We start from the raw sequence: 15,843 nt of genomic DNA, 5'->3' as shown, positions 1-15,843 counted from the left end.
AATTCACTAGATGGTCTTAAGCAAGTCACCATCTCTCAATTCCAGCCTTCAGTCTGTAATGTGGGAACAGTATTTTAAAGAATTGGGGTTTTTTACAGGACTGTTTTAAGAATTGCTAAGGCTATGTCTGAAGCAGTATATGTTTGCTATGAACTGACACAGTAATATTACCAGTCTTGCTTTGCCAGTTACAATCAATTTGCTTAGGCGATAAGAGATACCCCATGTGTCCGTATGGATTCCAAACCATGCTGAAATGGGTAGTAACATTCTGTGAATTAATTCAACCCATGCAATGCCACTTACACTGTTATTCATGCCTACAAACTTTTGGTTAAGGAGTTGGGGTGGGGGAGTGGAGGAAACAGAACCAGTCATGTGAGGAAAGATGCGCACACATGTTATAGAATAGCTATCTTAGTCAAAATTAACAAATGAAATTACTCTTGGGGAGTCATGTGCTATGTTGTTTGTAGGAAGGTAAATAAGAAAGGTGAAGCCTATTTTTATTCTCTAGTTTTCTGATAAAGTAGCCAGATTAAGAATTGCAAGGGGGAGGACTATTATCTTACAGATGTCTCTGTTTTGGGCATTGCATACATCATGGGGTAAGCACCCGTGACTCACCTGTCTGCGGTAGGTGGGGTTTGAATTTGCCTCCGTTTTCCCCCTCAGCTAATCCTCTCCCTCTGCTGTGAATGGCTGCAGAAGGTAGACCGTATATGAGCCTACAGTACATACAGAAGATGCCTCCTGCCCATGCAATACTTACGCAATCAATTAATCAAATCTGTAGTAAGGCCACACAGAAAGACACTAGTGTCATACTGGGCTTAATTACATTGGTCCAAGTAGGCAATATTTGAATTGAATAACTTTGCAACTCATATGTTTTGGAGTACAGATTTACAAAAATAGGAAGGCTCCTTCTATAGCAGGCTTTCCTGATGCTACAAATCATAAAAGACAGGAGTGGCAGCTGAGATTTTATACAGCAGAAAAGTTGATACCATGGCTTACAGATTATTTTCCAGTCTATTCAGAGGCATTTTAGTCCAATTCCATTAGGCTGGTATCATAGGTCAACATAATCCTACTGTGGTACAAGCCAAGACCCTCTATAAACCCTTTCCCTCCAGAGTACCATTCTTGAGGTACCACTATGATAAAAATTTGTTTACTAAATCTAAAATATTACACGGCACTTCCATGTAAAATAATGGATTGCTGTTCCAACATTTCTACAAAGGTGCATGAAGATTTTTCTGCTATTCCTTGACTCTTAATTTTCCAAATTCATTCCCAAATCCACTGGTAACAAACAAATACAAAATATCAGAATTAACATTAGAAGTGTTTCTCATTCCAATGCAGAGAGTACAGAATGTGACAGTATTGATATTCCTGGAACCTTCCCTAGCATTCATCTCTGTTATTAATAAGCAGATAAAAATAGTCAAGGCTGTCTGTAAATTAGCATGAGAGGGAAATGGATAACAATCCTAGATGTATGTGGCAAAACTGATTTCCACCTAGATGTATGTGGCAAAACTGATTTCCACCCCTTCCCCAATCAAATCACTTAAGTGTTTTTCTTGCATTAATTGATCCAGTACATTTGGTTGCAAACTAAAGTTGGCAGCTACGTCGCATGCTGAGTATTCCTTCTGGCTCTCACCTCAGGCTAGAAACAAAGAACTTGGTTCATTTCTTATTCCTCTCCAAGTCTGCCTTGTCTAGGATAAGGTGAAAGGACATGACAGGGAAGACAGAGATATCTAGCTTATGTGTATCATACCTCAGTTGTAGAGTCTGATGAAGAATTTTCAGTTCCCCAAACCTAGTACTGAATTCAAGGAAGCTATAGGCATTAAGAAGAGTGCCACAAATGTCAGAAAAATTATCCAAATTAAGATTTGCCAGTATCATTAAGAGAAAAATCCAATCTTGTGTCACTTAAAAACACACACAGCAGTTTGTTAAAGAAAATCAGCCCCTATATACCGTACTTTTCGCTCTATAGGACGCACCGGACCATAGGACGCACCGGACCATAGGAGGGGAGAACAGGGGAAATTTTTTTTTCTTGTTCTCCACCTCTAAAACAAGGTGCGTTCAAGGTGCATTCATCTAAACCCTCCAGAGCGCAGCGGGAGTTAGCGCTGTGCTCTGGAGGCTTCAGGCGGCTACCTTGGAAGCTTGGAGAGTGAGAGGGATCGGTGCGCACTGACCCCTCTCGCTCTCCAGGCTTCAGTGAAGGCAACCCGAAGCCTCTGGAGCGTGGCAGTAGTTCCCGCTGGACTCCGGAGGCTTCAGGTTCCTTTCGACCTGCTCTTTGGGGCTGGCGGGGGAAGCGCTGCTTTCCCCCACCGCCAGCCCCAAAGAGCAGGTCGGGGAACAGCGCAAAAGCTGCACGCAGCCTTGCCGCTGCCCCCCGAGCTTGTGGGGCTGGCGGTGGGGGGAAGCGCTGCTTTCCCCCACCGCCAGCCTGAAAGATCCCTGAAGCCTTCGGAGCGCAGCGGGACCTCGCGCTGCGCTCCAAAGGCTTCAGGTTCCTTTTGCTGACCCAAAGCCTTTGGAGCACAGCGTGAGTTCCCGCTGCACTCCAAAGGCTTGAGGCTTCGGGGACAGCATTTGTAGCCTCCGCAGGGCAGCGGGGTGAAGCCACCCCGCTGCCCTGTGAAGGTTTTGCGCAGCTAACCCCAAGCTAGAACAGTGAGACAGAGCGCTGCGCAGCTCTCCGTCTCCCTGTTCTGGCTTTGGGCTTAGCCGCGCAGCCTGCATTCGCTCTATAGGACGCACACACATTTCCCCTTAATTTTTGGAGGGGAAAAAGTGAGTCCTATAGAGCGAAAAATACGGTATATTGAGTCTCATCTTTTAATATATTAGTGTATGGGCATGTCTTTAAGTTAACATTAAAAACCTGACAGTACCAAATTATCAAAGGCTTTTCACCAAAGCCAGACTAAACGTCTTTCCTTCTGCAGTGTTAGCTGGCAGTTTGAGAGGAGTTCCCTACCAGGACAGACTTTGCTCGTGTGCTCACGACATTGCTTCTATAAAACATATTTTGCTGCACTGTGCAAAATATGAGCAAGATAGGGCTGAACTGATATTACCCTTGCTGGTACCTTTCCCGGGAAAATCAGAGGCTCACTATGTCAGGTTCCTATTGGAAGAACGGACAAATGCTAGAACATTAGCAGTGGCAAAGTTTTTATCGGTGGTTGCAAGAACCAATGATCCCTATCTTTTGAACAAAATGCTTGTTTAACCTGGAGGTAGGCTGTATGAATTGTGCATTGCTCTGTAATGATTTGTTGGGTCTCTGGACCGTAATAAAGACTGATGAATATATCAGTGGCCCCGCGGTGATTTTAGCTTATAAATTTTATTGTCTAATGTTTCAATTTGTATATTAAGGAGTTTCTATAGCTTTGTGCAGATTAGGTCATGTTTTGATAAAGTAAATGTTTCAAGTTTTTGTATCAAACTAGTATATATTTTATTGAATGACATTGCATACATTGCAGCAGCCTTTGGCTATAAGCAATAAACTTGACTGACTGACTGAGTCTCATCACCTACACAACAAGTGGCATCGATCCTAGTAGTCTCAAGTGCAGTAGCATGACAATATTTCATCACAATACAAGGAAGCTCTGCACAAAAATGACCAATATGCTTTTCAGAAATGAAGAGCATTTTGGCCAACACTGAGGTTGAACCTGTTGCATGGTATCTGTTGTTAGGCAGCCCAGGGTAAGCGTCCCAGAGTGACACACATTTATTTCCAAAGCTCATAATCAGCATTTTGGACAGAATCAAAACCAATGAACCAAAGATGCATGTCAGGAAGAGGTAAAAGACTGGGATATGGACCTAGAAAATGGACTGGAGGAGCATGGTTTAGTTCCATGTCTGAATATAAACAGTTCTGAATGATAGGAGATACCTAGAGATGGAGTGTAACTAAATAACTTAAAGTGTTATTCTACAAAAATGATACATTGTGCCCCTTTCCCCAAAAACCAGATATTTAACAAAATGGTTTGACTTATGACCAACTATGCTTACATGCCTGAAATTCCAGCCTTTTGCTAATGACAAAACTATACAATCATATCAAAATTGAGCCAAATTGTATCCTCAATACACATATCAGTAAAACACACCAAAATCTCAGGCTCATCTTCTAACAACAAGATGTAACTGTTCTGCAATTATAGGGCTGGAAAAAAAATTTCTGGCCTAGAACTTGGTCTACGCTGTACAAGGCTTCCAATGGAAAGGCCTGGCCTTGCAAACTGCTAGGCACATTGATGTCAAATATTTTAATGGCAAAGGATTGAAGCACAAACTCTGAAAGCAGACGTCTCCAATGCCTTGAAGGATTTGGGACCATATTTTGAAAACAATGGCATATAAAGCCTAAAGTTTTCAATTGTTTCCTGCATTCTTTTGTCTCTCAGAGACCTCTCTCATGCCTTTTCTTAAATTTGGAACAGCTTTGCCACTCAATGTTCTTCAAATTAACATTCTCACATCCCCATGATGTTCTTCAAAAACAGACTTTCCTGCACTGTAATTATGGATGCATCAATATGCTGGGAAAATGTGAGAAGAGAATATGCGTGCTCTGAAGTTAGTTCCAAATATTTTAACTTCATTTAAGAAGGAGTCAGCTTCATTACCTCTAGGATCACAGAGGCAAAGGAAACACAATTCTCCCAACATCTCAATGAATACATAAGCACATTTGCCAATTCCTATTTTCCGTGCACTGTTCTGGTTCGTATGACTGTTCCCTTTGCTTATGGTTTTGCTGAAAAGCAGCTCTTTGCAGAGTCAATGGCCTTATTTCAAGGTGTTTGTCCACTTATGTGTGCGGGTGGGGGGGGGGAGATTACAAATAATAACTGGGACTCTTCAACAAAATGTTACAGTGTATTCGTGTCACCTGAGGGTGCAGCTGAAAGGGTTGGAAAAAAGTTAGCATTAAAGCCAAAACTCCCTGTTCTAACTTGGATCTTATTTCATGTGACGTTTTAAAAAGCATCAATAACTGATGTTCAACCAGTGCACATGCACATCAGTAGAGCATGTGGCTTCACCATGCATATGAGTACTGAATTTGCCCTGGCCAGCCAATGCACAGCTTTGGCCTGTAGTATTAACAGTGGAATACATTGCACAGCTGCCCAAAGTTCAGAGTACCACCTCTCTCTAATAATAGGCATTGCAGACTTGTTGTATGCTACTCTCAGCTCAATCTCCAACTCAGGTATAAAAGCAATGGGGAAATACTGCAGGGTTGTTGTGAGTTGCTTTCACAGCATCAGCTCAACCTGGAATGCCTCTAGACAAAACTACAGGACTGTTACAAGCCAATCAGAGACTACCGTATTTTTTGCCCTATAGGACACACTTTTTCCCCTCCAAAAATGAAGGGGAAATGTGTGTGCGTCCTATGGGGTGAATGCAGGCTTTCGCTGAAGCTATCCGCAAGCCTGTTCTGGGGGCTGGGGAAGCTTGGGCTTCCCCAGCCCCGTGCCTGGGGGGGGATTTTTTTTTCTTTATTCCCCCCCCCCAAAAAAACCCTAGATGCGCCCTATGGGCCGGTGCACCCTATGGGGCGAAAAATACGGTAATTTGCAGAATTCAGTTAACTGCACTGCAGGGCAGTCATGAACTACACTCTCCCAGCAACTGCCCTTCCTAACAGGCAATTTGCAAACAACGAGGTGCATTAGCAGTTTTTGTATTAGCAAGTTTGTTTAAAAGAAAGAAAGAAAAATATTTCACACTAAATAAGCAATGAGTTAGAAAGAGCAGTGACTCTTCTTCTCGCTACTACCTTGGGGGGGGGGAGCAGGTGTCCAATTCCTGCCACATTAAGTCTTGGATTTCTATGGGTGACTTTCACTTCTGTCCTTGGAGACATTTAAAAATAGTTTGCCATTGTGAATTAGGAAGTGACCCACCCAGACACTGAAATGATTGCCTCTAACTGACACTTTCTCAAACTTCTTTCACAATCTCTTGGAGGGGGAAAGAGAGGAGAGAAATGAGGGGAAATGCAGCCAAGGAACAGATGCCGAGGAGATACAACCGTCTACCTCCCACTCTCCTCCTCGCCCCATGTGTGTTCCTTGCATTCTCTCTCAGCTATAGCCTCTCCTGCCAGCTGATCAGCAGGGTCTGGAAATCTCCTGGGCTGCTTCAGCCCCATCTTCCAGTTCACTCACAGCTTCCCGTCAGTTCCATTTTCACCCTCCCTTCTGGTTTTCTTTCTCAACTAACTTAATGTTAGCAAACATGTTCAGTCCTCAATGGACCTGGAAGGAGGGTGGGGAATAATACTTTTTTTAAAAATTCTAAAAAATCTTGGGTTCCCACTATGCCTGGGGATATTCTTATTGAATGTGGGCGTGCCTAAGTTCTGGGGCAGGCCCAACAGGATTTTTGTTTTTTGCAAAATCGGTTTCAAGAGGATTGCCAAATAGCAGAGTACACATCAACACCTATTCCAGAGATAAAAAAAACCATGTGTTTTGGGATGAATTGCAGCAAGATACAGCTTTTGATTGAAGCTGGAAACATTGTTTTCCTTTGGTTACTCACTTTTGGCAGTGCCCATTCTGACCGGGATCCATCTGCATTGTAGTAGTATGGCCGACCTTGTTCATCAACATGCTTTATCCACTACAGAAACAAAAGTTAATAAAATACTTAATACAAAAAACCCCAGATCTTTAATTTATAAATATGTCAAATGGGAGAACAGAAATACTTCAGATTCTGAGCCCCTCCAAACACACAGACAGGAAACCTCTATTTTTATATAGCCAGAGCTGGTTATAAAGATCCATGGAATCACACCGGGGAATAGGAAGGGGATGTTAAAAGGCCATCCAGCCCAACCCCCTGCTTAGTCCAGGAAATCCAGGACTAGAGTATTCCTGAAATATGGCTGTCCGATCAAAGCATTTTTGGTCACATACCTGGAACTATAATAAATGTATAGTACACAGTATTTTGTTGCCACAATTAATTTATATTGTAAGAAATAATAATTGTAATGATTTAAAATTCTGCTTCATACACATTTAAGTCCCATAGTTTCTAAATAAGAACAACAGCTTTTTTACAACATAAAACTGGTTCTTCTCCCTACTGTCAACTACAGCAGCTCCATTTTTGAAGACATTCTAAAAAGAGCCATATTGTTATTTTATTCAAAATAGGGTTATTTTGCATGTGAAAATCTTCTGCCTTAGGCAAGAACCCTATATGAGGTGGGCTAACTTTATTTTTCCATAGTATAATTTTTTTTTACTAAAACCCCTATCCCACAGCATTTTAAGGTAACAAAGTAGGAGTGCATGCTTCAGAACAATTCACAGTTAAAGGCATAACTAGCCATGTTACACAATCCTGAATAGACACTTTTTCTTAAGAACATGAAAAGAACAAAATCATACCACGTTTTACTGAGCCTAACCTCTTTCAGGAGAATCCCAGAAATCAGGAGGCACTAAGCAGTACACCAAAATAAAAAATCACCCACTTGTCCACAAAGGCATAACTGTCTAGCTTCTACATATTCTTGTTGTAACACAAGGCATTCCCATACTCCCAATAGTCAAGTGGAGTGCTTCTGCAATCAAGAAGAGCTCTACAAGGTATGCATTTCAACAGAGGACCAAGTTCTTCACTGAAGTTAAAGTAAAATTCATTCTCTCTCTCTCTCTCTCTCTCACACACACACACACACACACACCACATTAGGACATACAATTAACAATAGTTTTCCAAAGGATATGATCCTAAGTGCATTGATTTAGAAGTCTTATTGTCTGTAATGTGTTTTTAGGTGCAGCGTTGTGACTCATGACTATCATATAGTACTAGGAAAACTTGCTTAACATATTAAAGGAAAATTGGATGTACATTTCATTCTTTTTAGTGGAAGAACAGTTTACTGTAGGCTAAATGCCCAACTATTATAACTGAAGGCAATTCTCCACTACCTGAATAGTTATAACCAAGCAAACAACAACAACCGCCCCCCACTGAACACACTGCATCTAAACAGAACAAAGCTTTGGAGAGGAAAGAGGGAAATCCACAGGAGTCCCTGATCTAAGCAGTATCTCAGAACTCAGTCTCTCACATAGCTCTTCAGATATACCCATCATTCAAACGCAGCACAGCTTGTTCTCACAGTATTTTGGGAGGTGGGGAACAGAATGAAAAGCAGGAACAATGTCTGCTGAGTCTGAATAGAATGGCACACACACTGGAACTAGATTTTGCTTTTGCTCTCTTTTCTACTCACACTGCTAGAGGGGGATAAAAATGGGGATCAGTCAAAACAGCCAGTATCTGTCCAAGGGGACAACAGCAGTATAGAGCTCTATTCTGGATGCAGCACATGGCACAGCCCCTTCCCAAGACTCTCCACTTTCAGAGCAAGAGACCTTGGTTCTGGAGACCAAGTGTGTCACCATTTTCCTCTCTTTTGTAGGAGGAGATAGTGAGTGTAGTTTGTCTTGCCTTGTGGCTAGGCACACGGTTGTTTTCGATGATGATTTAATATAGAAATCTCCGAAGTTTTAAACATTATGCTTCTCATAATTCAAATATTGAATTTTATAGATGACATTAATAGGATAGTAATCTGTTTATTCCAGCAGGGAGGGGAGAACTGCATCTCCTTCAAGCATCATTTTTAGAGTTACTTTTTGTTAAACAAACATGTAACACATTAGGGAGGGAAAGCAGCTGTTGATAATGAGATATTATGCAGTCCACAGATAAGAAAATTAATTGAAGTTTATAACTTGCCAAACATGATACCGGGTTGGTAATACATATTCAAAACTTTAAAAATTTGCTATCTAACATAAGAAACCTACAGAGTACATATAAGACTGTACAATGACATTTCTAAACATAATTTTTTTGCAGGAAAAGTGGAAGCTAAACACAGTACAGTCCTAATATATAAGAGCAGTTTCTTAGAGATCAAACAAAAAAGCGCCTAGAAATGAGCAAAAAACAAAAATGTTCAAGGGAGTGGGAAGAAACTGTCACTAAGCAATACTTTTCCACCACCAATGACAAAATCACACCTATTTGAGTTCTTACTTACTAAATTTCTACTAGCTTAGAATATACGTGATGAAGAAAAGTGTGTACCTTTTCCTTAGTATAGTCACTGGTATATAGCGTTTGGCCATGTTCATCCAACTCTTCTGACCACCCTTTGGGAGGAGAACCATACTGACTATCTGACTGGCTGTTACAAGAACTGTAGGAGTTTTCTTGTGATGAAAGAGTCTATAAATGGTCAAACATACAGAAGTATTGAGAATTTATATTAGGTCAAATTCTAGAAGAGGTTAGAACTTGATTAGAAGTCAAAACTTTAAATGAAAAATGAATTAAGAGGCAGAAAGTGAAATACAATCTACTTCCAAGGGAAAAGGTCAGGTTATTACTGAACAGAAAGCTTTTGGAAGAGATTAGTCAGGTGAGACTCACATGCCTTTTGGGCATTTCAAAGTTGAAAAAGAATAATTTTAGCTGAGATTACATTAGAGGAACAATACACGTCCTACTGAAGTCTGAGGCAAAAAAAGAAGATCCACATGAGCTCTGATGAGAATGTGGTTGCAGGTGGGCACTTGCAGGTAATAGGCAGTGGATGGGAGTATCTAATCTGGAAGCTCCAGCTTGGGCACAGTGCAACAACCAGCCTGCAGATTACTGGCAACTTGTTGAGAGAACTGCGCTGCCTGCCAATCACTACTGGGTCAGGGACAAATGTGCCTGTGTCAACTCACAAACCCCTAAGCAACTTTGGCCCAGAGCACTTTAAGCCCCCCAAGTACTGCTTGATTCCTTATGTTCCACCTTAATAATTGAGATCCTCTGATAGGGAACTTCTGGTGGGTTCTTCACACCTATGAGGTTCAGTTGGCCTTTACGAAGGACTGTGTCTTTCCTGTGGCAGGTCCTGAGACCTGTGTAACTCCCTGCCAGTAGAGGCTTGCCTACTTTCAGACATCTATTGAAATCCATTACTCAGAAAGTCCTTTGAAACAGGAATTTCTTTTCCCCAACAAGCTTTTATCAAAGTTACTGTAATTTTGTACATTGTATACCATATGTTGGGGATATACCCTTGGGCTGGGGTATTGTTTGGTGGGGTTATTGCTGTTGGTTTATTATATCTTTATCTTAGACCCTGTGATTTATGTGAAAATTGTTCAGTTTGGTTGTATATTTTTTAAATGTTATAGTTATGCATTCTTTTAATGTTGTAAGCTGCCTTGAGCATTGTTTGACCTGTGGGAAGGCAGCATACAAATAAAATTATGCATGTACCGTATTTTTCGCACCATAGGACGCACCGGACAATAGGACGCACTTTGTTTTAGAGGGGGGAGAACAAGAAAAAAAATTTCTCCCCCTCTCTGCCCAGCGCCCCTTCAGCGAAGTGGCAGGAGGCGCTGCGCAGAGAGGGGGAGAACTTTCCCCCTCTTGTTTTCCCGCTCTAAAACAAGGTGCCGTTTAAGGTGCGTTCAGGCGGCTACCTTGGAAGCCTGGAGAGCGAGAGGGGGCGGTGTGCACTGACCCCTCTCGCTCTCCAGGCTTCAGGTTCATTTCGACCTGCTCTTTGGGGCTGGCGGGGGGAAGCCCACCACCAGCCCCAAAGAGCAGGTCAGGGAGCAGCGGAAAGGCGCAGCAGAGAGGCTCCTGCCATAGCCGCCTGTCACCTCTCCAGCCGGGAGAGCGCGCGCGGGGCTAAAGCAGCCCCCTGCGACCCTCTCCTGGCTGGAGAGGTGACGGGCGGCTATTGAGGCTCTTGCCATAGCCGCCCGTCACCTCTCCAGCCGGGAGAGCGCGCGCGGGGCTAAAGCAGCCCCCCCGCGACCCTCTCCCGGCTGGAGAGGTGACGGGCGGCTATGGCAGGAGCTTCTATAGCCGCCCGTCACCTCTCCAGCAGCCCCACGCGCGCTCTCCCGGCTGGAGAGGTGACGGGCGGCTATGGCAGGAGCTTCTATAGCCGCCCGTCACCTCTCCAGCAGCCCCACGCGCGCTCTCCCGGCTGGAGAGGTGACGGGCGGCTATGGCAAGAGCTTCTATAGCCGCCGGTCACCTCTCCAGCAGCCCCACGCGCGCTCTCCCGGCTGGAGAGGTGACGGGCGGCTATGGCAGGAGCTTCTATAGCCGCCAGTCACCTCTCCAGCAGCCCCGCGCGCGCGCTCTCCCGGCTGGAGAGGTGACGGGCGGCTATGGCAGGAGCCTCAATAGCCGCCCGTCACCTCTCCAGCTGGGAGAGGGTCGCGGGGTGCCCGCGCGCGCTCTCCCGGCTGGAGAGGTGACGGGCGGCTATAGAAGCTCCTGCCATAGCCGCCCGTCACCTCTCCAGCCGGGAGAGCGCGCGCAGGGCTAAAGCAGCCCCCCGCGACCCTCTCCTGGCTGGAGAGGTGACGGGCGGCTATTGAGGCTCTTGCCATAGCCGCCCGTCACCTCTCCAGCCGGGAGAGCGTGCGCGGGGCTAAAGCAGCCCCCCACGACCCTCTCCCGGCTGGAGAGGTGACGGGCGGCTATGGCAGGAGCTTCTATAGCCGCCCATCACCTCTCCAGCAGCCCTGCGACCCTCTCCCGGCTGGAGAGGTGACGGGCGGCTATGGCAAGAGCCTCAATAGCCGCCCGTCACCTCTCCAGCCGGGAGAGGGTCGCGGGGTGTCCGCGCGCGCTCTCCCGGCTGGAGAGGTGACGGGCGGCTATAGAAGCTCCTGCCATAGCCGCCCGTCACCTCTCCAGCCGGGAGAGCGCGCGCGGGGCTAAAGCAGCCCCCCGCGACCCTCTCCTGGCTGGAGAGGTGACGGGCGGCTATTGAGGCTCTTGCCATAGCCGCCCGTCACCTCTCCAGCCGGGAGAGCGCGCGCGGGGCTAAAGCAGCCCCCTGCGACCCTCTCCTGGCTGGAGAGGTGACGGGCGGCTATAGAAGCTCCTGCCATAGCCGCCCGTCACCTCTCCAGCCGGGAGAGCGCGCGCAGGGCTAAAGCAGCCCCCCGCGACCCTCTCCTGGCTGGAGAGGTGACGGGCGGCTATAGAAGCTCCTGCCATAGCCGCCCGTCACCTCTCCAGCCGGGAGAGCGCGCGCAGGGCTAAAGCAGCCCCCCGCGACCCTCTCCTGGCTGGAGAGGTGACGGGCGGCTATAGAAGCTCCTGCCATAGCCGCCCGTCACCTCTCCAGCCGGGAGAGCGCGCGCAGGGCTAAAGCAGCCCCCCGCGACCCTCTCCTGGCTGGAGAGGTGACGGGCGGCTATTGAGGCTCTTGCCATAGCCGCCCGTCACCTCTCCAGCCGGGAGAGCGCGCGCGGGGCTAAAGCAGCCCCCCACGACCCTCTCCCGGCTGGAGAGGTGACGGGCGGCTATGGCAGGAGCTTCTATAGCCGCCCATCACCTCTCCAGCAGCCCTGCGACCCTCTCCCAGCTGGAGAGGTGACGGGCGGCTATGGCAAGAGCCTCAATAGCCGCCCGTCACCTCTCCAGCCGGGAGAGGGTCGCGGGGTGCCCGCGCGCGCTCTCCCGGCTGGAGAGGTGACGGGCGGCTATAGAAGCTCCTGCCATAGCCGCCCGTCACCTCTCCAGCCGGGAGAGCGCGCGCAGGGCTAAAGCAGCCCCCCGCGACCCTCTCCCGGCTGGAGAGGTGACGGGCGGCTATTGAGGCTCTTGCCATAGCCGCCCGTCACCTCTCCAGCCGGGAGAGCGCGCGCGGGGCTAAAGCAGCCCCCCACGACCCTCTCCCGGCTGGAGAGGTGACGGGCGGCTATGGCAGGAGCTTCTATAGCCGCCCATCACCTCTCCAGCAGCCCTGCGACCCTCTCCCGGCTGGAGAGGTGACGGGCGGCTATGGCAAGAGCCTCAATAGCCGCCCGTCACCTCTCCAGCCGGGAGAGGGTCGCGGGGTGCCCGCGCGCGCTCTCCCGGCTGGAGAGGTGACGGGCGGCTATAGAAGCTCCTGCCATAGCCGCCCGTCACCTCTCCAGCCAGGAGAGCGCGCGCAGGGCTAAAGCAGCCCCCCGCGACCCTCTCCCGGCTGGAGAGGTGACGGGCGGCTATTGAGGCTCTTGCCATAGCCGCCCGTCACCTCTCCAGCCGGGAGAGCGTGCGCGGGGCTAAAGCAGCCCCCCACGACCATCTCCCGGCTGGAGAGGTGACGGGCGGCTATTGAGGCTCTTGCCATAGCTGCCCGTCACCTCTCCAGCCGGGAGAGGGTCGCGGGGCTATGGCGTCTTCGCTCCATAGGACGCACACACATTTTCCCTTCATTTTTGAAGGGAAAAAAGTGCGTCCTATAGAGCGAAAAATACGGTATGTAGTATGTTTATGAAAAGTGTGATCTATAAACATTTAATATTTATCATTCTGTCTTCCTATCGATTTTTCCCTGCAAATGTTCACTGCTCAGCAAGCAGAAATGGACAGTTCCCCCACCAGAGGGATAGTAAGTGCAATGCCCCAGGGTTCTGTGTTTCGACCTGTGCTTTTTAACTTGTTCATAAATTATCTAGTGCTAGGGATGTGTAGTGAGGTAGTCAACCTGGCTGGTGATAGGGGCCTGGTTGGCCACTGTGAGACGCATGACTAGAAGGGTTGTTGGTCAGCAGGGCTGTTCTGATGACGATACCCAACTGATAGAAGAGGTTAAAACAAAAAGTGTTTGCTGGGAACTCCAAAAAGATACATTTAAACTGAGTGACCGAGCAGCAAAATAGCAAATGGAAAATAGGCACATTGGGACAAAAAGAATCGTAATTTCACATATATGCTAATGGGATCTAAATTGCCAGTGACTGACAGGAATAAGACCTTGGTGTCATAATGGGTAGCTATGAAGAAGTTAACACAGTATGCAGAAGGTGTGAAAAAGGAAAATTCTACACTGGGGAGCATTGGGAATAGGCCTGAATATATATCTCTATTTTTATCTAGATCTACATATGGCACTCCTGCCAACCTAGCAGTTTGAGAGCACGTCAAGTGCAAGTAGATAAATAGGTACCGCTCCGGCAGGAAGGTAAATGGCGTTTCCGTACACTGCTGTGGTTAGCCAGAAGTGGCTTAGTCATGCTGGCCACATGACCCAGAAGCTGTCTGCGGACAAAACGCAGGCTCCCTCAGCCAGTAAAGTGAGATGAGCGCCGCAACCCCAGAGTCGTCCTCGACTGGACCTAACAGTCAGGGGTCCCTTTACCTTTTACATATGGCACAATCAAAATTTCAAGTGAAATTGAAATATGAAGAGCGACCACTACAAGCAGGACATTCATTTAACAATTCTGAAAAAAATCAAGCAACCCCTCAAAATTTCATACTACTGAACCTCTAAAGAATGTTAAGTGTTCTGCTGCTCTTATCTTAACTGAATTTAATGTACCTAGAATTTCTGCTGACTTAGTGAAATGCTGCTGCTTTGATAGATGAACGTAATTTATTTAAAAGCTTAATACAGTGGTGCCTCGCAAGACGAAATTAATTCGTTCTGCGAGTTTTTTCGTCTTGCGAATTTTTCGTCTTGCGAAGCACGGTTTTAACGGGTATTAACGGTTTTTTTTAAAAGGAAACAAACTCGCAAGACGTTTTCGTCTTGCGAAGCAAGCCCATAGGGAAATTCGTCTTGCGAAGCAACTCAAAAAACGAAAACCCTTTCGTCTTGCGAGTTTTTCGTCTTGCGAGGTACCACTGTATTTTGATATCTATGCATTTTGCTGTTTTATATTTTTAATTATATGAATCAATGAAAGGTTTGATAACTAAAAGTATTTGTTTTGTGATAATTGTTCTAGATTTCAAAATAACTGATACATTTAGGGGAAAAACTTTTGTTTGTTAACTATAGCTAATGTATACACAAATGTCAATTTATGAAATGTTTACAAATTTGTACATTTGTTGTATACAAAGATTGATATGTCTTCACTCTGTGAGCCGCTTTGAGCACAATGATGTAAAAGCAGCATATAAATACATTTTAATTTTTAAAAAATCTATATCCGGTAAGGCATTTCAGGGGGGGAAAAATCAGATACTTAGTGAAATGGTTATAATTTATTCTCAATTTTAGGGATTTAAAAAAAAAAAATCCAGTTGAACCCTGAAACATTTTGAAAGATGTTCTGAGCACTCCAAAAACGTGTAATGAATACATAAAATCTAATTCAAGGAGAATCACATCTCTTATTAAAGACCCTCAATAACTTTATTTTGTTAACTTAGGTTTAAGATATCAGTTAATGTTGTTAAATCTAAGGTAACAAAACTAAAAATGCTTAATTATTTTAAAATTATCAGATGACATACCAGTAATCCAACCCAACAAACAATGAAGAGGCAGAAATGTCAGTCAATAAAACTGGGGAAGGCAAGTGTATGCCACCTTAAAACAAGCGCAAGAAAAAGTATCACACACATGGATACACACAAAAGTAATAATGCTCTAAACAATAAATATACTTTTTACATTCCCCCTCCCCCCAAGCTATTAACAGATCTTTTCTCTCAGTTCCACATCTTCCCTTTTGCTTTCCATATGCCTGTCAATATTTCCTCTGCCAACAAGCCCATAAACATTGACTGGACACACAGACACATTTCATTAGAATTAAGGCCTTCTGTTATTTTTGCTAATGTTAAGACACATCAGTCACAACACTAAAAATTGCTTTTAGAGTATCTGGCAAAGACCCACACATACTACTAGACATAAGAAGCTAATTCAAAGTCATAGTGACCATGGAGAAGGAAACCAAGAAG

At 45.7% G+C, this 15,843-nt stretch overlaps 1 protein-coding gene across 10 annotated transcripts in view; it reads right to left on the bottom strand.

Moving 5' to 3' along the window:
* ARHGAP12 (Rho GTPase activating protein 12) overlaps positions 1-15,843 on the bottom strand; it is a 69,578-nt gene that overhangs the window by 22,788 nt on the left and 30,947 nt on the right. For 6 of the 10 annotated variants that reach the window (XM_080975285.1, XM_080975288.1, XM_080975283.1 and 3 more), the window contains exons 4-5: positions 9,208-9,348; positions 6,628-6,708 (exon numbers count right to left, since the gene is read on the bottom strand). In XM_080975285.1, the coding sequence (XP_080831411.1) occupies positions 6,628-6,708; positions 9,208-9,348 (222 nt within the window). The remainder of the gene's footprint in view (positions 1-6,627; positions 6,709-9,207; positions 9,349-15,843) is intronic. The other 4 variants (XM_080975290.1, XM_080975282.1, XM_080975289.1 and 1 more) reach the window with 1 other exon arrangement.

This window comes from Podarcis pityusensis, assembly GCF_964106645.2.
Source record: "Podarcis pityusensis genome assembly, chromosome: 12".
NCBI classification, from domain to species: domain Eukaryota; kingdom Metazoa; phylum Chordata; class Lepidosauria; order Squamata; family Lacertidae; genus Podarcis; species Podarcis pityusensis.
This window is presented reverse-complemented; position numbering and strand designations above follow the sequence as displayed.